The 27,973-nt window shown below is 39.8% G+C and overlaps 1 protein-coding gene across 5 annotated transcripts in view; it reads right to left on the bottom strand.

Moving 5' to 3' along the window:
• Positions 1-2,083: 2,083 nt before the first annotated feature.
• The window catches only part of Skp2 (S-phase kinase-associated protein 2), a 34,583-nt gene continuing 8,693 nt past the window's right edge, over positions 2,084-27,973 (bottom strand). For all 5 annotated transcript variants that reach the window (XM_071690672.1, XM_071690671.1, XM_071690675.1 and 2 more), the window contains 8 exons: positions 20,857-21,058; positions 17,273-17,393; positions 15,336-15,559; positions 8,871-8,979; positions 7,995-8,175; positions 7,232-7,359; positions 4,325-4,487; positions 2,084-3,839 (listed from right to left, as the gene is read on the bottom strand). In XM_071690672.1, the coding sequence (XP_071546773.1) occupies positions 3,653-3,839; positions 4,325-4,487; positions 7,232-7,359; positions 7,995-8,175; positions 8,871-8,979; positions 15,336-15,559; positions 17,273-17,393; positions 20,857-21,058 (1,315 nt within the window). In that variant the 3' untranslated portion in view covers positions 2,084-3,652. The remainder of the gene's footprint in view (positions 3,840-4,324; positions 4,488-7,231; positions 7,360-7,994; positions 8,176-8,870; positions 8,980-15,335; positions 15,560-17,272; positions 17,394-20,856; positions 21,059-27,973) is intronic.

The raw sequence follows: 27,973 nt of genomic DNA on the forward strand, positions 1-27,973 counted from the left end.
ACCTTTCCATGGTTTATTTATATTATCATTATACTTGATCACTTTTTCCTACATTAGCATGGAAGCACCAGGAAACAGACAAAGAATGGCCCATCCACTCATATATACATAAACACCCATACATGTACATATACATACACATACATATTTATACTTGCTTGCCTTCATCCACTTCTGGCACCACCCTGCCCCACAGGAAACAGCATCCTCCCCTTCAGCAGGATAGTGCCAGGAAAAGACAAAACAGGCCACATTCATTCACACTCAATCTCTAGCTGTCATGTGTAATGCACCAAAACCACAGCTCCCTATCCACATTACTTTCATTGGTTTACCCCCAGATGTTTCACATGCCCTGGTTCAGTCCATTGACAGCATGTTGACCCTGGTATACCACATCTTTCCAATTCACCCACCTGTATGTTCAGGCCCCAATTACTCAAAATATTTTTCTCTCCATCCTTCTACCTCCAATTTGGTCTCACAGTTCTTTTTTCCTCCACCTCTGACACATATATCCTCTTTGTCAACCTTTTCTCTCTCATTCTCTACATATTTCCAACCATTTCAACACACCCTCTTCTGCTCTCTCAACCACACTCTCTATTTCCACACCTCTTTCATTACTCAGTTATACCACATATTGTCCTCAAACATTTCATTTCCAACACATCTATCCTCCACTGTACAACCCTATCTCTAGCCCATGTCTTGCAAATATATGATATTGTTGGAACTGCTATTCCTTCAAACATACCCATTTTTGCTTTCCAAGATAACTTCCTCTTTTTCCACACATTCTTCATCGCTCCCAGATCCTTGGCCCCCTCCCCCACCCTATGGCTCACTTCTGCTTCCATGATCCCATTCGCTGCTAAGTCCTCCCCCAGATATCTAAAACTCTTAACTTCCTCCAATTTTTCTCCATTCAAACTTACATCCCAACTAACTTATCCCTCAACCCTGCTGAACCTAATAACCTTGCTTTTATTCATATTTACTCTCAACTATCTCCTTTCACACATTTTTCCAGAGTCAGTCACCACCTTCTACAGTTTCTCACTCGAATCAGCCACCAGTGCTGTATCATTGGCGAGCCCTAGCCTGAACCAGGTACCCACTTTATCAATCAGCCCCTAGAGGAGGATGAACAGTTGGGTTGATTGTGGACCAACTGCCACAACCAGGATTCAAACCAATGTACTTGACCCTGGGCAGCCCATGAATGCATCATGGTCAGGAACGCTAACCGCTACACCTTTCTCATCTTCCAGTGGCCTTACTCATATTCACATTTACTCTAAACTTTCTCTTGTAACATACTTCCCTAATCTGTCACCATATTCCAGTTTCTCTCGAGTCTACCACCAGAGCAGGGTCATCTTCCAACAGCAATTGCTTTCACCTCCTGCATCCCCCTTACCCCTAGTATGTTGTATTCCTGCCTTTCACTCTTTAGACCTGTTTTTTGTAGCTCCCTCACTACCTTATCCATAAACAGGTTACACAACCAGTGCTATCACATCCATGATACAGACTCACACCTCCCACTCACACATGTAGTTTACAGATGAAGAATGTGAGATAAACAGGAAATGTCTTGAGATATGTATGTTAGAAATTGTAAACAGACAAGATGTTTGAAATCATTTCTTAATACTACTTGAAGATTCAATGATGCTTAAACATTCTTGTATTTATACATGTGAACCTGCCGTATCTTAGGGTTCACACACTTACTGGATATTCAAAATTCCACTATTTTTAAAATGTGTTCTGGCTCAGTGTCCATTTTTCACACCATCTCAGAGAAGGGTTAACTTACATATAGAACAAGCTTTATCAAAACTGAAAAAAGTATAATTATTTCAGAGAGAATTGGTAAGATGTCTCAAGAGAAAAAAATAATGCTTACAAGAATTTTCATCTTTTGACTTTTTACTGTTCCTGAGTTCAGAATTCTGACCAAACACCTATTTTAAAACCTTTTTTTTTCAGAATTCCCGGGCTTAACTCTTCATTATGGGAAAATGTGACTTTAAAACATCAGGATATGCTTGAATTTGTAGACAACACTCACACACATGGCTCAGTAACCTTTTATTCAAAATTTCATTATTTTCAAGAATGTACAATTGTAGATAGAATACACTTTGAATTGTATCAACCAAATGAAAATTAAGTATTCTAAAATGAAAGTACACTAACTGACATTGTGAATTGTATTAACAGTCATACCAAAATAATTATTTACAGTCTCAACTCAATTTTTTTAGAGGTCGCAGAAAGTAGTAGTTTTATAGGATACATTCGATCACACTCAGCTCAAAAACTTTTCATAAATATTAACACAGTCTTATCAGGCTAACATATTGAGCAATGCAACAATGACTGATGACCTTTAAATGCTAACAGTAATTACAACCACAAGAATTATCAACTAACTGATGTTGGTTAATGAAAAAGATGACTATTTATATACAATTGGAACCCAATTAATCAAGTTCCAAAAACCTGAAGGGAAAGTGGTACTAGGTGACATGCTAAAACTCATACTGTAAATGTGGTTATAGCTTCCTTCTCAATCCATATTTGAACAAAATATAAATTTACCAATTAATTTCCATACAGCATGATAATATGGATGTTAGCAAATTGTGACACTCATCACAAAAAATTTTGATATGTAAATATACATGAACACAAAATTAAAAACTAAACAAGATATTTGCTTTTATAAAAAATGTCCTCAAGCAAGTTCAATAAAATACTTTATGAAACATTCTGGAGAATTTAATTTTAGGATAATTTTCTCAAACTGTCACTCCCTTCTCTTGGGATTTACTGAACCATACTTTACTTCTAGGAAGTAAACATATGACAATGTATATAACAAACTTTAAAAAATTACAATAAATCATTTGGTGATATAACACTTAATGTTAACATGCCACCAACACAGCCAAGGCCTGGTGCAATGACACTATGATACAAGATCAGAAACTGGTGCAATTATTCTCAAAGCTTTATGGCTCCATCGTCTAAGCTGGATTTAAGTGCCGTCAGCTAATTCCAGCTTACAATACTAAGGATTCATTAAAATTCATGTTAATGGATTACATTAATTCCTATAAACTGGTCAGATAACCAGCTAAAGCAAAATATAGAAAATGCCTTTATCCTAAGTTGATACAAATGATGAATAATGTGACTTTTTTTTCAGAAAAAAAATTTCATTTTAACTTTGAATGAAACTTTACTGAATTTCTTTGTATCTTAATCATTATCAATTTTTTTTTGCTTACTGCCTGTACATTACATATTTCATCATACATTGAGATACAAAGAAAATGATTCCTGATTACATGGAAAATCAATACAACTATGAGCCATAAGAATTAACATGCATTATGGACCAAGGGATGTACTGACCTTGTTGCAAGGAACTCTCATGTCGTTACGTCTATTTTCAACCATATGTTCTGAGGATGACACAAAGTATGTTAATGCATTAAATATCTGGTCCTTGAAATAGAAAGAAACCAAGGAGACAGCATGTGGGAATGTCATGTGAGCGGTCTTTGGGAAATGTGAAAAAAATTGTACTGTAACACTTCATTACAGTTTACTTTATCTTTAAAAATGGAAGTTATTAATCTCTGACTCTCAACCCCCACACAGATGTTCTGCGGATCCCGACAGTAGGCCTGGCAACAGATGAGAATAAGTACTTGTTGATCTGAATATGTGGAAGACTTTGTCGTAAGGTATTAAGGGCGCTCTCATTAAGGATACCATAGACATCCAGGTACAGTAAATGTGGCATCGATTTTAACTCTCTGGAAAAGAAAAGCAAAACATAAGCAATGCCAATAATCTATATTATCTCTCTTTTTCCAAATTCTAGGAAAATCTAAACAAATTTTGTTTCATACATTTTAAAATGTCAATAGCAAGCAGTCCTCTTTAATGGCAGAAAATGATCAGTTAGAGTGTATAACAACAAACAAGTTACATAAGGTGTGAATAAGTACTTCTACAGTACCAAAGTGCTGGATGCATAAAGCAAGCTAACTGAAGAAACAGGGAATACAGTATAAAAAGGATTCAAAATAGTTAGTGATTATAAAAATGGTTTATGAGAAGTGATTCCAAGAGAGTAAAGCTTTCCATTTGAAGAAAAATAAAATTCAAAGAAGCTCAGAATTTTGCATAAACTGTCATATGATACTGTGAAGCCTTTGTACCATTAATATACCTACAGGTACACTACAGAGTATAAGAACTGTGTTAAGAGTACTTAATCTGTTTCTCTTAAACTTACAGGTAAGCATCAGGTTCAATGGTGTAACATCTGGAAAATGCTAGGTACTCAATGTGACGCAATTCACTGATGATAGTTGAAACAGCACTGGCTGTTAGCTGAGTCCCATCACTTACATCTAATTCCACCAGGCCTGAAGACTGTTCTGCCAGTAATCGTACATCTGGAATGTAGAAATTTAGACTAAATACATCTTTTATAATACCTAATTGCTTACCACAGCCTACCATCTACAGCCAAGCCCAACAGACTAACTCCACAGTTTATCTTGACTGCAGCATCTTGGTGACATGTGGCACACCCTATATAATATCAGGCCAATTTATTCTATCAAATGCATGCCACTTGCCCTCATGAATGTTCTGGCCCCTGACAATCCAAGGCCTTCTTCACTTCATCCTTCCATCTCCTTGGTCTTCTCTTCCCCTTGCACTCTCCACTTCTGACACACACACCTGACAGAGTTGTCCCTTCTAAGCACTTTTACACAGAAAAGTCTCTCTTTAACATTCCTATCAATAGTAAATATTCCAACTGTACCCACCTACCATCAACTCCTCACTCCCACACATACTTGTACAAGTAATACAAGTATTCAAAATCTTCAAAGGCTTTGATAATCTTGATCTATCAAGACTTGATTCATCTGACTTTACTCAGAATAATGGATACAAATTTATGGGCAAATAATTTACCCCAAATGAGGCGAACTACTTTTTCTTCAACAGGATGATTAATGGGGAATGATTTGCAATGAAAGTGGTATTTATATTTATTTATTTATTTTGCTTTGTCGCTGTCTCCCGCGTTAGCGAGGTAGCGTAAGGAAACAGACGAAAGAAATGGCCCAACCCACCCACATACACAAGTATATACATACATGTCCACACACGCAAATATACATACCTATACATCTCAATGTATACATACATATACACACAGAGACATATACATATATAAACATGTACATAATTCATACTGTCTGCCCTTATTCATTCCCATTGCCACCCCGCCACACATGAAATACCAACCCCCTCCCCCCAAATGTGCACGAGGTAGCCCCAGGAAAAGACAACAAAGGCCACACTCGCCCACACTGTCTCCAGCTGTCATGTAATAATGCAGTACTAAATGCGGTAATAAAGCAGTACTATCTATATTTCTTAAAAAAGATGAAATACATTTTGCTTCAAGTCCACAACTTTGCACCCACTTACAATGAAAATTTGCAGGTTTTTCTCTTTGAATTATCTGCATGCTAACTTTTACCATACTAATCTGTATGTTTCTGATATCTTCCATGATTGCAATCAGCCTCAAAAGGATCTGATGGTATATTGCTGTTTGAATTCCTTTTTATGCATTATATATTATACTTAATCGCTGTTTCCTGCATCAAGCAAGGTAGTGCCAGGAAACAGTCAAAGAATGGTCCATCCACATATATACACACATACATATTCATGCTTGCTTGCTTTCATCCATTCCTGGAGCTACCCCGCCCCACAGGAAACAGCATCGCTACCCCCTGCTTCAGCAAGGCAGCACCAGGAAAATGCAAAAAAGGCCACGTTAGTTCACTCAGTCTCTACCTGTCAAGTGTAAGGCACCAAAACCACAGCTCCCTATCCACATCCAGGTCCTACAGACCTTTCCATGGTTTACCCCAGACGTTTCACATGCCCTGGTTCAGTCCACTGACAGCATGTCAACCCCTGTACACCACATAATCCCAGTTCACTCTATTCCTTGCACGCCTCCCACCCTCCCATGTGTTTAGGCTCCAATCACTCAAAATCTTTTTCTTTCCATCCTTCCATCTCCAATTTGGTCTCCTGCTTCTCCTTGTCCCCTCCATCTCTGATACATATATCCTCTTTGTTAATCTTTCCTCACTCATTATTTCCATATGCCCAAACCATTTCACCACACCCTCCTCTGGTCTCTCAACCACACTCTTTTTATTTCCACATATCTCCCTTACCCTTTCATTACTTACTTGATCAAACCACCTCACATCTTTTCATACTTCAATACATCCCTCATTTTAACCCAGGTATTCCCAATCACCAGTCCTTTTTTAGCACACAAGTCCACATGCTGGGTATCCTATGCCTTCAGGTATACTCTTACCTGCCACATCACTAATACATGATCCCTTGCATCAAAAATTGCATATCCACTCGCTCAGCTTCTCCCAAAACAATCATCTCTCTTCCTTACTACATAATCACTATTAATCACCCACCATGTTATTTACTTTCATTTTCATTCCAGGCAGTCTGGGATTCATTTTCTTACACTCCTTCACACATTCCCACAATTCCTCCTTCATCAGAAATGACATCCCCATCTCTGTCTTGGTCTTACACTAACCACCCTAAGCCATTCCCTCCCCCTTCCTCTTGAGCTTAGTTTCACCTAGTGCCTGAACATCCAGGTTCCTCTCCCCAGACATGCCACCTAAGTCTCCCTTATTTTCATCCTTCTGCTCAAGGTTTTTGGAAACTGAAATACAAAGAAGGGAGGGTTTCTGGCCCCCCTCCCACCCCTTTAAGGGAATATGATGGCAGAATTCTTTCTCCCTAATCCCAAGGGATATATACCTATTCTTTCGGTCCGAGGATCCCCATATATGGGCCTAATTCAGCGCTCAGGAAGCCACTCGCATCCACTGGATGGGATCATAGATCAAGATATGTTCTGATATGTGTGTGTGTGTGTGTGTGTGTGTGTGTGTGTGTGTGTGTGTGTGGGATAAGTGGTCAGTGTCTTCAGTCAGGAATGTGCATCCTAGTCATGCAGGATCTTGTGATACCACATGCTTTATTGTAAGTATAAAAATCTTGGGGATATACATAATTTCTCCTTTTGTACAAAAATATAAAACCAGGTGCAAGTACTCACGGGTATCAGATAGTGTACTCCTGCAACCAGAAAGATTAAGCCGCTCTAAAGAAGCTGGGAAGCGACGGCAAATTATCCGCAAGTCTTCTGCACACAATCCTGTCCATGCTAAATTCAAACTTTGCAACCTGGAAATAAAAAGGAACTGTTTTTAACTATTGATATGATTCTATGGAATTTGTAAAATGCTAGAACCTAAGGGTTAATTAGCACATTTTCACATGAAAAAAGTACTACATGACCTATATTCATTCATCTGATACTTTGTTTTTACATTAATAAACTGCATATTTCCCTTTGTTCTTGACAGTCTCCCAAGGAATGTCTGATTTACTATCAGTACAATATCCTCTTTTACATTAGCCATTATCATTTCTGCTGTATGTTTTATTGTTTTAACATATTCTAGTGTCTGATATTTATTTTATGTACAAATGTGTTTCATTACATTGACAAATTATCATTTGTAGTTTCTTTAATAACATTCTTGTCTATATTCTTAAACTATTTTGTACTTTACATGCTTAAATTACTTTATAGGAAAATTAATAATGTCATATTTATGAAAATTCACACAGTTACCTGGGAATGCTAACTATTCATTATCAAATAAGGAAAAATACCTAAATAAAAAAAAGGAAAGTGGGAGGGGGATAAAAAAACTACATATCAATGGTTTTTAAACACATGAAATATAGCATCCACTTGTTCAAATTGTAACCTGATGAGCTAAGGTGCTGCCATAAAAAAATTTCAGTTTTACCTTTTACAGTGATTGAGTATGCTGACAATGTAGGGATGACACAACCCATAACACATTGCAAGATTAAGTGTCTCCAGATTAAGATTGTTAGCAATGTGTGAACAAATAGCCTGGTTGAGAGTGCAATGTTCCAGACTAAGCTTCCTGAGATCGAAACACACACTCAGCAATTCTTCGAGAGCTGAAAGTAAGATAAAACAAGTGCGATAAGGAATTAATTGAAAAAGTAATATGTGAGGGTTCTGTTTCATATAATGTCTAATAAATGATATACAAGCACATACACTGTTCTGAACATGTTTTATGATATCACAACTTGCTAGTGACTCCAATCTCATACCACACAAAACTATGTGTATTTTCCACAAACATTAGGATGATCTGTACTTGCTCATCTTTAATGACTTGTATTCTTTAAGCCATACACACAATTTTGCCACATTACTTATCATAAAATCAAATAAAACATATTGTCAGTTGGTGTATTGGTATTAATTCTCATATATGCCTTACCAAATTCAAAAATTCTTGTTTTGCTGTGCTTGCATAGTGTTTAACATAAAGTCAATCCAGCTATATCTAAAGTTATGCTTCCTTCTGTACATGAAATGATATGGTCATTAGACATTCCCACATACTCCTACTGTAAATATGTTTCTTAAAAAAAAAAAAAAAAACTACACAAATATCCCTAGCATGAAGAACCCTTCATCCTAACATGACTCACGAAAGCCCTTCAAAACATCTTTACACTAAATTTCTTCTTTCAGAATTCTCCTATTAAAAATCTGTCCATATATGAAAAATGAAGTATAAAATCTAATAGCATTCAGAAATCATGTTTGAAAAAAAATGATCTAAATAGATTCTTCTCACCTTGTGGCTCAATAGCAGCCATACTGAGATCGAGGTACTGCAGCTTACTCCTTACTGGTGGAATGCTTGGTAAATAGTGGAGTTGTGGAGAGAAAATAGGACCACCCACCTGCATGCAAGCAAAATCATTGAGCACTGATAAGAGTATCTGCTGCACAATTATTTTTGGACATTGAAATTATGGGTAAGAACCTTTTTCTTTTCTTTCATACTACTCGCCATTTCCCATTAGCGAGGTAGCATTAAGAACAGAGGACTCGGCCTTTGAGGGAATATCCTCACCTGGCCCCCTTCTCTATTCCTTCTTTTGGAAAATTAAAAAAACGAGAGGGGAGAATTTCCAGCCACCCGCTCCCTCCCCTTTTAGTCGCCTTCTACGACATGCAGGGAATACGTGGGAAGTATTCTTTCTCCCCTATCCCCAGGGATAAAGAACCTTTTTATCTACATATATTCATGACTTAATTTTGATAGAAAAAGCAAAAACATTTTCATTCAATGTTCATGACAACTATCACATATCCAAGTATTCAAAAATGGCTAATATGCTTCTAAAATAACGAAAATGGCTCTGCTAAAAACTTGGAAAAGCTATAAGCATCAAAGACAAGATTCTGCCATAACTGCAGGGCTAGTGTGTTGCACTCACTGCTTGTCTTGCGTGTTCCATGAAAGTTTCTCTCAACTGCTACTTCCTGACTCCCCATGTCATAGTTGTATGACACTACTTTTCTCTATCTCACTCTTGAATACCTACAAGATTTAGCCACAATGGCAAAGCTAGCATGAACTCACTACATGTCTTGGTTGTTGAACAAAACTATTCTTGTAAGTCTCCACATGCATTACATTATTATCTTCTATGTTCAAGACTGATTTTCAATTACGTCAAGCACTTTTTTAAGTCTGTATTTATTTCATGCGTTTCTTATTTCTCCTGGCATTACAACGAATACCTATTCTAGTTTCCTTATTGGGCTGTTAAATATTTTTAATTGATAAAGTTTTAGTATGTTCCACGGTAAAATCCAAGGTGATTTTGAAGACTTGTGTAACAATTTTTCATCTTCCCATTGAGAGGCTACCAGTTTTAAAATATTTTCCTTTATGCCTTCAACTTCTTGCCAAGCCTAGAGTCTCATTCATCTTTCTTTTATTCATTCTGGGCTACATAGCTCCAGTTCTTTCAGTCTTTTATGATAGTTTATAAGTTCTATCCCTAAATTTTGCTTATGAAGTGCTTCTGACTTTTAATTTGTTTATTTCCCTCCCCTCCTTGAATTCTAATTTTCTAAAAGGGGAAACAGAAGAAGGAGTCATGCAGGGAGTGCTCATCCTCCTCAAAGGCTCAGATTGGGGTGTCTAAATGTGCGTGGATGTAACCAAGATGAGAAAAAAGGAGAGATAGGTAGTATGTTTGAGGAAAGGAACCTGGATGTTTTGGCTCTGAGTGAAACGAAGTTGAAGGGTAAAGGGGAAGAGTGGTTTGAGAGTGTCTTGGGAGTAAAGTCAGGGGTTAGTGAGAGGACAAGAGCAAGGGAAGGAGTAGCACTACTCTTGAAACAGGAGTGGTGAGAGTATGTGATAGGATGTAAGAAAGTAAACTCTAGATTGATATGGGTAAAACTGAAAGTGGATGGAGAGAGATGGGTGATTATTGGTGCATATGCACCTGGGCACGAGAAGAAAGATCATGAGAGGCAAGTGTTTTAGGAGCAGCTGAGTGAATGTGTTAGTAGTTTTGATGCACGAGACTGGGTTATAGTGATGGGTGATTTGAATGCAAATGTGAGTAATGTGGCAGTTGAGGGAATAATTGGTGTACATGGGGTGTTCAGTGTTGTAAATGGAAATGGTGAAGAGCTTGTAGATTTATGTGCTGAAAAAGGACTGGTGATTGGGAATACCTGGTTTAAAAAGAGAGATATACATAAGTGTATGTATGTAAGTAGGAGAGATGGCCAGAGAGCATTAATGGATTACTTGTTAATTGACAGGCTACAGAAAGAGAGACTTTTGGATGTTAATGTGCTGAGAGGTGCAACAGGAGGGATGTCTGATCATTATCTTGTGGAGGCAAAAGTGAAGATTTGTGGGGGTTTTCAGAAAAGAAGAATGTTGGGGTGAAAAGAGTGGTGAGAGTAAGTGAGCTTGGTAAGTGAGCTTGGGAAGAAGACTTGTGTGAGGAAGTACCAGGAGAGACTGAGTACAGAATGGAAAAAGGTGAGAACAAAGGACGTAAGGGGAGTGGTGGAGGAATGGGATGTATTTAGGGAAGCAGCGCTGGCTTGCGCAAAAGATGCTTGTGGCATGAGAAGCGTGGGAGGTGGGCAGATTAGAAAGGGTAGTGAGTAGTGGGATGAAGAAGTAAGATTATTAGTGAAAGAGAAGAGAGCGGCATTTGGACAATTTTTGCAGGGAAATAATGCAAATGAGTGGGAGATGTATAAAAGAAAGAGGCAGGAGGTCAAGAGAAAGGTGCAAGAGGTGAAAAAGAGGGCAAATGAGAGTCAGGGTGAGAGAGTATCATTAAATTTTAGGGAGAATAAACAGATGCTTTGGAAGGAGATAAATAAAGCGTGTAAGACAAGAGAACAAATGGGAACTTTAGTGAAGGGGGCTAATGGGGAGGTGATAACAAGTAGTGGTGATGTGAGAAGGAGATGGAGTGAGTATTTTGAAGGTTTGTTAAATGTGTTTGATGATAGAGTGGCAGATATAGGGTGTTTTGGTTGAGGTGGTGTGCAAAGTGAGAGGGTTGGGGAAAATGATTTGGTAAACAGAGAAGAAGGTAGTAAAAGCTTTGCAGAAGATGAAAGCCGGCAAGGCAGAGGGTTTGGATGGTACTGTAGTGGAATTTATTAAAAAAGGGGGTGACTGTATTGTTGACTGGTTGGTGAGGTTATTCAATGTATATGACTCATGGTGAGGTGCCTGAGAATTAGTGAAATGCTTGCATAGTGCCATTGTACAAAGGCAAAGGGGATAAAAGTGAGTGCTTAAATTACAGGGGTATAAGTTTGTTGAGTATTCCTGGTGAATTATATGGGAGGGTATTGATTGAGAGGGTGAAGGCATGTACAGAGCATCAGATTGGGGAAGAGCAGTGTGGTTTCTGAGGTGGTAGAGGATGTGTGGATCAGGTGTTTGCTTTGAAGAATGTATGTGAGAAATACTTAGAAAAGCAAATGGATTTGAATGTAGCATTTATGGATCTGGAGAAGGCATATGATAAAGAGTTGATAGAGATGCTCTGTGGAAGAATTTATGGTGTGGGAGGCAAGTTGTTAGAAGCAGTGAAAAGTTTTTATCAAGGATGTAAGGCATGTGTATGTGTAGGAAGAGAGGAAAGTGATTGGTTCTCAGTGAATGTAGGTTTGCGGCAGTGGTGTGTGATGTCTCCATGGTTGTTTAATTTGTTTATGGATGGGGATTGTTAGGGAGGTGAGTGCAAGTTTTGGAAAGAAAGGCAAGTATGCAGTCTGTTGTGGATGTGAGAGCTTGGGAAGTGAGTCAGTTGTTGTTCGCTGATGATACAGCACTGGTGGCTGATTCATGTGAGAAACTGCAGAAGCTGGTGACTGAGTTTGGTAAAGTGTGTGTAAGAAGAAAGCTGAGAGTAAATGTAAATAAGAGCAAGGTTATTAAATACAGTAGGGTTGAGGGACAAGTCAATTGGGAGGTAAGTTTGAATGGAGAAAAACTGGAGGAAGTGAAGTGTTTTAGATATCTGGGAGTGGATTTGGCAGCGGATGGAACCATGGAAGCGGAAGTGAATCATAGGGTGGGGGAGGGGGCGAAAGTTCTGGGAGCGTTGAAGAATGTGTGGGTCGAGAACATTATCTCAGAAAGCAAAAATGGGTATGTTTGAAGGAATAGTGGTTCCAACAATGTTGTGTGGTTGCGAGGCGTGGGCTATGGATTGAGTTGTGCGAAGGAGGGTGGAGGTGCTGGAAATGAGATGGTTGAGGACAATATGTGGTGTAAGGTGGTTTGATCGAGTAAATAATAATAGGGTAAGAGAGATGTGTGATAATAAAAACAGTGTGGTTGAGAGAGCAGAAGAGGGTGTTTTGAAATGGTTTGGTCACATGGAGAGAATGAGTGAGGAAAGATTGACCATGAGGATTTATGTGTCAGAGGTGAAGGGAGCGAGGAGAAGTGGGAGACCAAATTGGAGGTGGAAAGATGGAGTGAAAAAGATCTTGAGTAATCGGGGCCTGAACATGCAGGAGGGTGAAAGGCATGCAAGGAATAGAGTGAATTGGAACGATGTGGTATACCAGGGTTGACGTGCTGTCAATGGATTGAACCAGGGCATGTGAAGCATCTGGGGTAAACCATGGAAAGTTCTGTGGGGCCTGGATGTGGAAAGGGAGCTGTGGTTTCGGTGCATTATTACATGACAGCTAGAGACTGAGTGTGAACGAATGTGGCCTTTGTTGTCTTTTCCTAGCGCTACCTCGTGCACATGAGGGGGGAGGGGGTTGTTATTTCATGTGTGGCAGGGTGGCGATGGGAATGAATAAAGGCAGACAGTATGAACTATGTACATGTGTATATATGTATATGTCTGTGTGTGTATATATATGTATACACTGAGATGTATAGGCATGTATATTTGCGTGTGTGGACGTGTATGTATGTACATGTGTATGTGGGTGGGTTGGGCCATTCTTTCGTCTGTTTCCTTGTGCTACCTCACTCACATGGAAGACAGCGACAAAGCAAAATAAATGAATAAATGAATAAATATTTCCTTTTGTTTTGCTGGTGACTACAACACAGCAGTATCAAATTTAATTTTTATGTATACATTAAACATTTTCATCAATGCTTTTCTGTCTCTCAATGAAAGTTTTCAAAATCTACCACTCATTACTTGAGAGTGCTATTTTCTCCATATGTTTTCTGAATTCTAAACCTTTTACATATGTTTTACTTTCAATTGCTTTTCTGCTGGGCCTATATTTGGTGTCACTGATGTATTCTTATTTGTTTTACAACTTATTTGCTCAAATTTATTTCTGTTTGCATCTTCTATTGATCGGCTTCTGATCCAATCACTTTGCTTACTCTGATGTCATTAGTGAAGCTCATTCTGCTCTCCTTTACTTTACTGTCAATATCTAATATTACAATGCAGAGGAGTGAAGCAAATGACATTTCTTGTGGTACCCCAGAAAGAACACCTTCCTCAGGCATAGTTGCATTTGCTACTACTATGAACTTTGCAAATGACATTTCTTGTGGTACCCCAGAAAGAACACCCTTTCTCAGACAGTTGTATTTGCTACTACTATGAACTTTGTTAGTCAGAAACCTTTGATCCAGAGAGACTGGGACAGTGTTCCTATGATTAACTTTTGCCAAAATTGCTAGGATAGCACATGTAATGTGTACTTATTTATATACTATGGAGAAAGTATTCTTTATTCATGGAGTACCATATTTTAAACTTTCTTGAACATTAAATAATTTTCTGTTCATTTGTATACTGCCAGCATATACAACTTCATCACACAGTTTACTTCGACTATCCATCAACCTTGCACATACATAGTACAGGTACTGAACCATTCATCCAGATTCCACAAAACCGGAAGTTCCAGAAATCCAGATATTTTTGAAACTGGCTAGTTTTGAATGTGGCAGACTTTGTAGTAGTTCATTGCTTAGCTACTGTGTTGTGATTTGGCATGGCAAACCCGCCACATGACAGTTCAAGCAGGACACCTGTTGTGGACATTTGTTCCTCTCTACCAATTTGTGATTATCTGTCCCAATTACTTATAATTTTCATTTAACACCATGTCTAAAAGGCTAGCAGAAAGGCAACTGGCAAGTGGACAATTTCATTCTTTAGTTTTCAGTTATTTTATATTTCACATATATCTAGATTAAGCTGTGTTCCAGAAAATTGGAAAATCCTGAAATCCAGGGTCGCCTCGAGTCCCAAACTTTCTGGATAAATGGTACAGTACCTGTACTTCATGTCCTTCTAAACAAACATCTTGTTCTGACCTCTGTTACTCAGGCATTGTACTTCATGGAGAACTATAGCCTGTTGTTCCCGATTCATGTTATGTTTATGCAGTTTAAATGATATAGAATCTTAAATGATGTACACATGCCATCCCCAACTACTCTCTTCTCCATTGTTCACAAATTTCTAACATTGATATAGCACTGCTTTCTTAATTCAAGTACATCTTAGCTGCCTTTTTTTTGGACTCTAATAAATCATTATGCTTCTTTAAATTTATTGACCAACCTTACAATTCATACTTCAGTTTTATCCATGTTTTGTGAAGTTTGCCACATATTTCCATGTATCTGTGTATTACTTTAGTAACGACACATTCAAGAACAGTTAATAATGAAAAATAAAAAACATGTCAATCTATGGACTCATCATGGTAATAAGAATTACATTATGGTTAATCAAAATAATGCAAATCTTACCTCAGCCTTAGCAAGTCTGAGAATAATACATCCTCTGAGAATAACTCTGCCTACAACTCCTGGTTTCAGTGTCTTGCCCCCAAGATCAAGTCTTCGCCACAGTGTTTCATCAAATGCTAACCTCTTCCATCGCCTACAAGCTTGAGCACACCTGGCCAACATGAACTTCGGAAGCCATCGAAAAACTGCTAAAATCAACTCATCTGACATACGATTAAATTTATCTGAAAGAAGGAAAAACACAAAAATGAGGGGGCAATGAAGCTAGTCCCATCCATGCAGCACTTAAAATCTTTTAGTGCAAAATATTACCCTCAAATGCTGTAGTCTTAAAACACATACATGTGTCACTGGACTCCACCATAACCAGACTCCACCTGCATATCGTTACACTAAGATCAAATGTCTATCAATTTTCTGCTCATGAATGTAACACTGCCTCGAGGCTGCAGTAGCCCTGTAATCCTGGGGTTATATAACATAGAAACTACCACTATCAATATTATATATCATTCCAGGACCCCTTTTAAAGGGCTTCTGCAGCTTTGATACACTACAATAAAAAGCAGAGAAGAGAATGGACTAGCTTGGAGTTAGAAGTTTCCTGATAAAACTGTACTCCTTTCCATCAACTGAAAATGATATTGGGGAGATGGGGTTACTATTTACATTTCCAGTATTACATATACTTGCACATATATATTCACTTACATATACATTTTACACTTCAAATTTACTTACAATACTGTGCAATAAGTACCTGTAAAACCATGACACACTTACAAGTGAAAAATATATCAAAACATGGCCCATTAAAATTAGCACTTTTACGATGACTCCCAGTACCTGATATGCAAATCATCTTGGCACTGAAGGGATTAATGCTACATTGGGGAGGGGAGAAAAAATTCTCAACCCAAACAAAGTATATATAAACAAATCTGCCACTTCACTGCCCAGTTTAACGGCTTTTGCACAGCAAAGTTATATCTCATTTCTTTCAAGCTGCTGGAACTGGTGATAGTACTCATGGAAGAGAAACACAAGACATACCTGAGTTTACAAATCTACGGTGAGTTATAGATTTTACTTTTCTAGCAGACACACTGATCTATTTGGATAAACTTAATCTGCAATTACAATGGGAATTCAAGTTGGTGGCTGATCTAGAGCAAAACATCTGCTTTCATAATGCAGTTGTTAAAAAATAAAAAAAAGTAGGGGAAATGCACAGTCCTCCCTGGGAATTTCATGAAGTGTGCAATGTTTTTAGGCATAAATAAAAATGGAAAAACTCCTGGAAAAACCCAGGACCATCACACTTAAGCAGATAAGGAAGATCCTATTGTAAGACCAAGCTCTTCCCTGTCCACTAAGAACACTCCCACACCAATGTAAAGAGCATGCTACTTTTTTTGGTATTAGTTTCAATGAGACATATTCTATTAGGAAAAGGTTTTTCACATTGGGGAGGGTAATTTCCTGAGGTACTCCATAGTTGTAAGGTTAACTTCAGGAATATTATGGGAAAAGGGAAGGAAGAATGAAGGAAAAGCATTCCATAGCTTCACTGTTTGAGGGAAGAGGAAGGTATCATAACTATCAGGGATTATATGACGGGTCTCCATAGAAACTATAGGAAGCAGCAGGTAGATATGTATCATAGGTCCAATCTTTGGTGGCAGGGACAGGTACACACAGTTCAAGAGAGCCGTAGCCTTAATGAAAGATGATGCAGCTGAACCACTGTTTATATCTTGTTTGGGAGTCCATTATTCACCATTGTACAGATGCAACTGCTGGGAGTGGCAATTTTTTCGTGTTGATAGCTTTCCATGTCCAGGTCTGAATCTAGTTGCTTTAATGGAACAATACCTTCTATAAATCTTTCAAACTCTATCAGGTGAAGAAATATTAACATTTAAGTAAATACCTACCATCTCCAGCAATAGCATCCAATCTTCTGCGTTTGTACACAAAGAATTCTTCTTCATTTACGGATTCGTCAGGAAGAAAGGACCCATTAGCTATCAAATTCTGGTTTATCTGCTGCAGTACCTGCAACAGATATGTAGAACTGGTTCATATAAAATTCCTTGTACAGTTCTGATTCTCAAAAGAAGTTTGCGGATAATGAGTCAGGGAATGACGGTCACTGTGTTTCATCTTGAATATTAACAGATAGATAATAAAATCATTACAATTAAGATATTTTTCATGACCCTGAATCACAATCACTTAAATTTCAGTCACAAGACCAATTCTTTAAGAAGTAAAAGCATGTACAGGTATATATGAAACTGTATTTCAAAAAAATGTAATTTTTTTTAAACAAACACTCAGGATGAGAAATATTTTTTGTGACCACAGACAGTATGACTTCAAAAACAATAATATTTTGTTCTCTTTTTCCACTTTATCCGTTGATTCAGTCTGATTACTTTAGAAATATATGAATATGGAATACCACAGAGAAGCGGCTGGTGTTCCTAACTGAAAATTCATGGGGTGCCAAGGGTTGAATGCACAGATTTGAACCCTGCTGTTCATCCCCCACTGGGGATTAGTCCATAACATAGATACCTGACTCAGGCTATGGTATATAAATATATGTGTTTATGTGTATACATATGTGAGTTGTTGATTGATTGGTAAGGATAGTCAATGTATGTATGGATCATGGTGAAGTGCCTGAGGACTGGCAGAGTCCAAGTATAGTGCCACTGTACAAAAACAAAGGGGATAAAGGTGTGTCTTGAATCTACAGAGGCATAAGTTTGTTGAGCATTACTGGGAAAATGTATGAAAGTGTAATGATGGAGAGGGTGAAGGCATGTACAGAGCATCACACTGGGGAGCAGTGTGGTTTCAGAAGTGGTAGAGGATGTGTGGAACAGGTGTGTGCTTTGAATTTTCTAAGAAGGAAAGTCAACAGATTTCAGCTAGATTTAGAAGACCAAGCAGATGATTCTGAACTACTTGAAAATGAGGATCTGTCTTTGGATCATGGGGGAAGTGATTTTACAGACACTGGCTCTTCCAGCATTGAAAGTCAACCAAGAAAAAGCAGGTGTTTCTAGCAAAATAGGTCACAGTGCTTTCAACATCCACCTGACTATGACAACACTATCACAGAAACATATTGATTTTCAGAGTATATCTATCAAGAGTGGGAGGTGGGCTGTTTAGAAAGGGTAGTGAGTGGTGGGATGAAGAAGTAAGAGTATTAGTGAAAGAGAAGAGAGAGGCATTTGGACGATTTTTGCAGGGAAAAAATGCAATTGAGTGGGAGAAGTATAAAAGAAAGAGACAGGAGGTCAAGAGAAAGGTGCAAGAGGTGAAAAAAAGGGCAAATGAGAGTTGGGGTGAGAGACTATCAGTAAATTTTAGGGAGAATAAAAAGATGTTCTGGAGGGAGGTAAATAGGGTGCGTAAGACAAGGGAGCAAATGGGAACTTCAGTGAAGGGCGTAAATGGGGAGGTGATAACAAGTAGCGGTGATGTGAGAAGGAGATGGAATGAGTATTTTGAAGGTTTGTTGAATGTGTCTGATGACAGAGTGGCAGATATAGGGTGTTTTGGTCGAGGTGGTGTGCAAAGTGAGAGGGTTAGGGAAAATGATTTGGTAAACAGAGAAGAGGTAGTAAAAGCTTTGCGGAAGATGAAAGCCGGCAAGGCAGCAGGTTTGGATGGTATTGCAGTGGAATTTATTAAGAAAGGGGGTGACTGTATTGTTGACTGGTTGGTAAGGTTATTTAATGTATGTATGACTCATGGTGAGGTGCCTGAGGATTGGCGGAATGCGTGCATAGTGCCATTGTACAAAGGCAAAGGGGATAAGAGTGAGTGCTCAAATTACAGAGGTATAAGTTTGTTGAGTATTCCTGGTAAATTATATGGGAGGGTATTGATTGAGAGGGTGAAGGCATGTACAGAGCATCAGATTGGGGAAGAGCAGTGCGGTTTCAGAAGTGGTAGAGGATGTGTGGATCAGGTGTTTGCTTTGAAGAATGTATGTGAGAAATACTTAGAAAAGCAAATGGATTTGTTTGTAGCATTTATGGATCTGGAGAAGGCATATGATAGAGTTGATAGAGATGCTCTGTGGAAGGTATTAAGAATATATGGTGTGGGAGGCAAGTTGTTAGAAGCAGTGAAAAGTTTTTATCGAGGATGTAAGGCATGTGTACGTGTAGGAAGAGAGGAAAGTGATTGGTTCTCAGTGAATGTAGGTTTGCGGCAGGGGTGTGTGATGTCTCCATGGTTGTTTAATTTGTTTATGGATGGGGTTGTAAGGGAGGTAAATGCAAGAGTCCTGGAAAGAGGGGCAAGTATGAAGTCTGTTGGGGATGAGAGAGCTTGGGAAGTGAGTCAGTTGTTGTTCGCTGATGATACAGCGCTGGTGGCTGATTCATGTGAGAAACTGCAGAAGCTGGTGACTGAGTTTGGTAAAGTGTGTGGAAGAAGAAAGTTGAGAGTAAATGTGAATAAGAGCAAGGTTATTAGGTACAGTAGGGGTGAGGGTCAAGTCAATTGGGAGGTGAATTTGAATGGAGAAAAACTGGAGGAAGTGAAGTGTTTTAGATATCTGGGAGTGGATCTGTCAGCGGATGGAACCATGGAAGCGGAAGTGGATCATAGGGTGGGGGAGGGGGCGAAAATTTTGGGAGCCTTGAAAAATGTGTGGAAGTCGAGAACATTATCTCGGAAAGCAAAAATGGGTATGTTTGAGGGAATAGTGGTTCCAACAATGTTGTATGGTTGCGAGGCGTGGGCTATGGATAGAGATGTGCGCAGGAGGATGGATGTGCTGGAAATGAGATGTTTGAGGACAATGTGTGGTGTGAGGTGGTTTGATCGAGTAAGTAACGTAAGGGTAAGAGAGATGTGTGGAAATAAAAAGAGCGTGGTTGAGAGAGCAGAAGAGGGTGTTTTGAAATGGTTTGGGCACATGGAGAGAATGAGTGAGGAGAGATTGACCAAGAGGATATATGTGTCGGAGGTGGAGGGAACGAGGAGAAGAGGGAGACCAAATTGGAGGTGGAAAGATGGAGTGAAAAAGATTTTGTGTGATCGGGGCCTGAACATGCTGGAGGGTGAAAGGAGGGCAAGAAATAGAGTGAATTGGAGTCATGTGGTATACAGGGGTTGACGTGCTGTCAGTGGATTGAAGCAAGGCATGTGAAGCGTCTGGGGTAAACCATGGAAGGCTGTGTAGGTATGTATATTTGCGTGTGTGGACGTGTGTATGTACATGTGTATGGGGGGGGGGGGGGTTGGGCCATTTCTTTCGTCTGTTTCCTTTGCGCTACCTCGCAGACGCGGGAGACAGCGACAAAGTATAAAAAAAAAAAAAAAAAAAAAAAAATCTATCATATAAGATAAGCATAATAATAAACAGTAATTTGTTTTTCAGTGTATGTAAAAATATGTGCAGTTGGGTTACACCTGAGTGACATTATTTCTAAATGATCCAAGTAATCTGCAAACATTAAGGCTAGGACATCAAACATACAACTACCTTTGGAGGAGGAGGAGGATTGTCAGAATTAACTTCAGTGGTTGGGGGAGTTGGTGTGGGTCCTCCTGTGCCCTCCTCATCTTGAAGAAGTGACAAACCCATGTCTGCTAAGAGTGGAGGATTTGTGCCAACATCACCACCCAAGCTCCATTTAGTGCACTTCATGTTCCCGTTACTATTCTCTTTATCATAACTGCGTTTTCTGTCATGAGATTCCAAGATTTAATATATGTAGCATTCAAAATATTAGTTTTACTTATGCTTGCAACTTGTTCTAGAAAAACGAAAGGATTTTGGATAAGCTGTCTAGGAAAATGTAAATAAAGAATGTACTCTTGAATGTCAAAACAAAAAGTAGAAAGAGTGATGTGACATGAAAAAAAGCTAAACATAACCTGGGTAAGGTTCTGGGAACATCTCTGACAACCTTACGGAGCTAACCTAAACACAACTTTCAGTTCTCCCTGGTGATGAAATGGAAAACCATGAAGTGTCCAAACTTCTCTCACATCTGCATCTTCACCACCAAATTTCTTAAACTTTAAATTAGATATAGAATGGCTGGTATTACAGAAAGGTTAAATTTCTTAGATTTCAGCACTTTGCTTCTAATTCACTGAATTTTCTCTTCAGAACTTTTTTCTATCATAGTCCCCATCCCATAGAAAAGCTGATTAAACACTACTAAAATAAAATTGCTTTTCCTTTCAATTTCAGAGTCCAAGTTCCTTGCATAAAAATTACTGACATTTTGTGTGTATATATATATATATATATATATATATATATATATATATATATATATATATATATATATAATATATATATATATATATATATGTATATTTGGCTTTGTCTCTGTCTCCCGCGTTAGCGAGGTAGTGCAAGGAAACAGACGAAAGAACGGCCCAACCCACCCACATGCACATGTATATACATACATGTCCACACACGCACATATACATACCTACACATCTCAACGTATACATATATATACACACACAGACATATACATATATACACATGTACATAATTTATACTGTCTGCCTTTATTCAATTGCATCGCCACCCTGCCACACATGAAATGACACCCCGCTCCCCCCCTCATGTGCGCGAGGTAGTGCTAGGAAAATACAACAAAGGCCACATTCGTTCACACTCAGTCTCTAGCTGTCATGTAATAATGAACTGAAACCACAGCTCCCTTTCCACATCCCGGCCCCACAAAACTTTCCATGGTTTACACCAGATGCTTCACATGCCGTGGTTCAATCCACTGACAGCACGTCAACCCCGGTATACCACATCGTTCCAATTCCCTCTATTCAATGCACGCCTTTCACCCTCCTGCATGTTCAGGCCCCGATCACTCAAAATCTTTTTCACTTCATCTTTCCACCTCCAATTTGGTCTCTCACTTCTCGTTCCCTCCACCTCTAACACATATATCCTCTTGGTCAATCTTTCCTCACTCATTCTCTCCATGTCACCAAACCATTCAAAACACCCTCTTCTGCTCTCTCAACCACACTCTTTTTATTACCACGCATCTCTCTTACCCTATTCTTACTCGATCAAACCACCTCACACCATATATTGTCCTCAAACATCTCATTTCCAGCACATCCACCCTCCTCCGCACACCTCTATCCATAGCCCACGCCTCGCAACCATATAACATTGTTGGAACCACTATTCCTTCAAACATACCCATTTTTGCTCTCCGAGGTAGTGTTCTCAACTTCCACACATTCTTCAATGCCCCCAGAACTTTCGCCCCCTCCCCCACCCTATGATTCACTTCCGCTTCCATGGTTCCATCCGCTGCCAAATCCATTCCCAGATACCAAAAACACTTCACATCCTCCAGTTTTTCTCCATTCAAACTTACCTCCCTATTGACTTGTCCCTCAACCCTAGTGTACCTAATAACCTTGCTCTTATTCACATTTACTCTCAGCTTTCTTCTTTCACACACTTTACCAAACTCAGTCACCAGCTTCTGCAGTTTCTCACATGAATCAGCCACCAGCGCTGTATCATCAGCGAACAACAACTGACTCACTTCCCAAGCTCTCTCATCCACAACAGACTGCATACTTGTCCCTCTTTCCAAAACTCTTGCATTCACCTCCCTAACAACCCCATCCATAAACAAATTAAACAACCATGGAGACATCACACACCCCTGCCGCAAACCTACATTCACTGAGAACCAATCACTTTCCTCTCTTCCTACACGTACACATGCCTTACATCCTTGATAAAAACTTTTCACTACTTCTAACATCTTGCCTCCCACACCATATGAATATTCTTAATACCTTACACAAAGCATCTCTATCAACTCTATCATATGCCTTCTCCAGATCCATAAATGCTACATACAAATCCATTTGCTTTTCTAAGTATTTCTCACATACATTCTTCAAAGCAAACACCTGATCCACACATCCTCTACCACTTCTGAAACCACACTGCTCTTCACCAATCTGATGCTCTGTACATGCCTTCACCCTCTCAATCAATACCCTCCCATATAATTTCCCAGGAATACTCAACAAACTTATACCTCTGTAATTTGAGCACTCACTTTTATCCCCTTTGCCTTTGTACAATGGAACTATGCAAGCATTCCGCCAATCCTCAGGCACCTCACCATGAGTCATACATACATTAAATAACCTTACCATGGTTCTGGGAGTGTTGAAGAATATGTAGAAGGCGAGAACGTTATCTCAGAGTGCAAAAATGGGAATGTTTGAAGGAATAGTGGTTCCAACAACATTATATGGTTGTGGGGCATGGGCTATATATAGGGTTGTGCGGAGGAGGGTGGATGTTTTGGAAATGAGATGTTTGAGGACAATATGTCGTGTGAGGTGGTTTGATTAAGTAATGAAAGGGTGAGAGATATGTGGGGAAATAAAAAGAGTGTAGTTGAGAGAGCAGAGGGTGTATTGAAATGGTTTGGTCACATGGAGAGAATGAGTGAGGAAGGATTGACAAAGAGGATATATGTGTCAGAGGTGGAGGTAACGAGGAGAAGTGGGACACCAAATTGGAGGTTGAAAGATGGAGTGAAAAAGATTTTGAGCGATCGGGGCCTGAACGTACAGGAGGGTGAAAGGTGTGCAAGGAATAGAGTGAATTGGAATGATGTGGTATACCGGGGTCGACGTGCTGTCAGTGGATTGAATCAGGGCATGTGAAGCGTCTGGGGTAAACCATGGAAAGCTGTATAGGTACGTATATTTGCGTGTGTGGACGTATGTATATACATGTGTATGGGGTGGGTTGGGCCATTTCTTTCGTCTGTTTCCTTGCCCTACCTCGCAAACGCGGGAGACAGCGGAAAAAAAAAAAAAAAAATTTTTTTTTTGCTTTGTCGGTCTCCCGCGTTTGCGAGGTAGCGCAAGGAAACAGACGAAAGAAATGGCCCAACCCACCCCCATGCACATGTATATACATACATCCACACACGCAAATATACATACCTACACAGCTTTCCATGGTTTACCCCAGACGCTTCACATGCCCTGATTCAATCCACTGACAGCACGTCAACCCCAGTATACCACATCGATCCAATTCACTCTATTCCTTGCCCTCCTTTCACCCTCCTGCATGTTCAGGCCCCAATCACACAAAATCTTTTTCACTCCATCTTTCCACCTCCAATTTGGTCTCCCACTTCTCCTCGTTCCCTGCACCTCCGACACACATATCCTCTTGGTCAATCTTTCCTCACTCATTCTCTCCATGTGCCCAAACCATTTCAAAACACCCTCTTCTGCTCTCTCAACCACGCTCTTTTTATTTCCACACATCTCTCTTACCCTTACGTTACTTACTCGACCAAACCACCTCACACCACACATTGTCCTCAAACATCTCATTTCCAGCACATCCATCCTCCTGCGCACAACTCTATCCATAGCCCACGCCTCGCATCCATACAACATTGTTGGAACCACTATTCCTTCAAACATACCCATTTTTGCTTTCCGAGATAATGTTCTCGACTTCCACACATTCTTCAAGGCTCCCAGGATTTTCGCCCCCTCCCCCACCCTATGATCCACTTCCGCTTCCATGGTTCCATCTGCTGCCAGATCCACTCCCAGATATCTAAAACACTTTACTTCCTCCAGTTTTTCTCCATTCAAACTTACCTCCCAATTGACTTGACCCTCAACCCTACTGTACCTAATAACCTTGCTCTTATTCACATTTACTCTCAGCTTTCTTCTTTCACACACTTTACCAAACTCAGTCACCAGCTTCTGCAGTTTCTCACATGAATCAGCCACCAGCGCTGTATCATCAGCGAACAACAACTGACTCACTTCCCAAGCTCTCTCATCCACAACAGACTGCATACTTGTCCCTCTTTCCAAAACTCTTGCATTTACCTCCCTAACAACCCCATCCATAAACAAATTAAACAACCATGGAGACATCACACACCCCTGCCGCAAACCTACATTCACTGAGAACCAATCACTTTCCTCTCTTCCTACACGTACACATGCCTTACATCCTTGATAAAAACTTTTCACTGCTTCTAACAACTTGCCTCCCACACCATATATTCTTAATACCTTCCACAGAGCAACTCTATCAACTCTATCATATGCCTTCTCCAGATCCATAAATGCTACATACAAATCCATTTGCTTTTTTAAGTATTTCTCACATACATTCTTCAAAGCAAACACCTGATCCACACATCCTCTACCACTTCTGAAACCACACTGCTCTTCCCCAATCTGATGCTCTGTACATGCCTTCACCCTCTCTATCAATACCCTCCCATATAATTTCCCAGGAATACTCAACAAACTTATACCTCTGTAATTTGAGCACTCACTCTTATCCCCTTTGCCTTTGTACAATGGCACTATGCACACATTCCGCCAATCCTCAGGCACCTCACCATGAGTCATACATGCATTAAATAACCTTACCAACCAGTCAATAATACAGTCACCCCCTTTTTTAATAAATTCCACTGCAATACCATCCAAACCTGCTGCCTTGCCGGCTTTCATCTTCCGCAAAGCTTTCACTACCTCTTCTCTGCCCACCAAACCATTTTCCCTAACCCTCTCACTTTGCACACCACCTCGACCAAAACACCCTACATCTGCCACTCTATCATCAAACACATTCAACAAACCTTCAAAATACTCACTCCATCTTCTTCTCACATCACCACTACTTGTTATCACCTCCCCATTTGTGCCCTTCACTGAAGTTCCCATTTGCTCCCTTGTCTTACGCACTTTATTTACCTCCTTCCAGAACATCTTTTTATTCTCCCTAAAATTTAATGATACTCTCTCACCCCAACTCTCATTTGTCCTCTTTTTCACCTCTTGCACCTTTCTCTTGACCTCCTGTCTCTTTCTTTTATACATCTCCCACTCAATTGCATTTTTTCCCTGCAAAAATCGTCCAAATGCCTCTCTCTTCTCTTTCACTAATAATCTTACTTCTTCGTCCCACCACTCACTACCCTATCTAATCAACCCACCTCCCACTCTTCTCATGCCACAAGCATCTTTTGCGCAATCCATCACTGATTCCCTAAATACATCCCATTCCTTCCCCACTCCCCTTACTTCCATTGTTCTCACCTTTTTCCATTCTGTACTCAGTCTCTCCTGGTACTTCCTCACACAAGTCTCCTTCCCAAGCTCACTTACTCTCACCACCCTCTTCCCCAACATTCACTCTTCTTTTCTGAAAACCCATACAAATCTTCACCTTAGCCTCCACAAGATAATGATCAGACATCCCTCCAGTTGCACCTCTCAGCACATTAACATCCAAAAGTCTCTCTTTCACGCGCCTGTCAATTAACACGTAATCCAATAACGCTCTCTGGCCATCTCTCCTACTTACATACATATACTTATGTATATCTCGCTTTTTAAACCAGGTATTCCCAATCACCAGTCCTTTTTCAGCACATAAATCTACAAGCTCTTCACCATTTCCATTTACAACACTGAACACCCCATGTATACCAATTATTCCCTCAACTGCCACATTACTCACCTTTGCATTCAAATCACCCATCACTATAACCCGGTCTCGTGCATCAAAACCACTAACACACTCATTCAGCTGCTCCCAAAACACTTGCTCTTGATCTTTCTTCTCATGCCCAGGTGCATATGCACCAATAATCACCCATCTCTTTCCATCAACTTTCAGTTTTACCTATATTAATCGAGAATTTACTTTCTTACATTCTATCACATACTCCCACAACTCCTGTTTCAGGAGTACTGCTACTCCTTCCCTTGCTCTTGTCCTCTCACTAACCCCTGACCTTACTCCCAAGACATTCCCAAACCACTCTTCCCCTTTACCCTTGAGCTTCGTTTCACTCAGAGCCAAAACATCCAGGTTCCTTTCCTCAAACATACTACCTATCTCTCCTTTTTTCACATCTTGGTTACATCCACGCACATTTAGACACCCCAGTCTGAGCCTTCGAGGAGGATGAGCACTCCCCACGTGACTCCTTCTTCTGTTTCCCTGGGGATAGGGGATTAAGAATACTTCCCACGTATTCCCTGTGTGTCGTAGAAGGCGACTAAAAGGGGAGGGAGCGGGGGTCTGGAAATCCTCCCCTCTCGTTTTTTTTTTAATTTTCCAAAAGAAGGAACAGAGGGGGGCCAGGTGAGGATATTCCACAAAGGCCCAGTCCTCTGTTCTTAACGCTAAATCGCTAATGCAGGAAATGGCGAATAGTTTAAAAGAAAAAAGAAAGAATATATATATATATATATATTTTTTTTTTTTTATACCTCGTCGCTGTCTCCCGCGTTTGCGAGGTAGCGCAAGGAAACAGACGAAAGAAATGGCCCAACCCCCCCCATACACATGTACATACATACGTCCACACACGCAAATATACATACCTACACAGCTTTCCATGGTTTACCCCGGACGCTTCACATGCCTTGATTCAATCCACTGACAGCACGTCAACCCCTGTATACCACATCGCTCCAATTCACTCTATTCCTTGCCCTCCTTTCACCCTCCTGCATGTTCAGGCCCCGATCACACAAAATCCTTTTCACTCCATCTTTCCACC

Source organism: Panulirus ornatus, chromosome 48 (genome assembly GCF_036320965.1).
Source record: "Panulirus ornatus isolate Po-2019 chromosome 48, ASM3632096v1, whole genome shotgun sequence".
In the NCBI taxonomy this organism is placed as follows: Eukaryota; Metazoa; Arthropoda; class Malacostraca; order Decapoda; family Palinuridae; genus Panulirus; species Panulirus ornatus.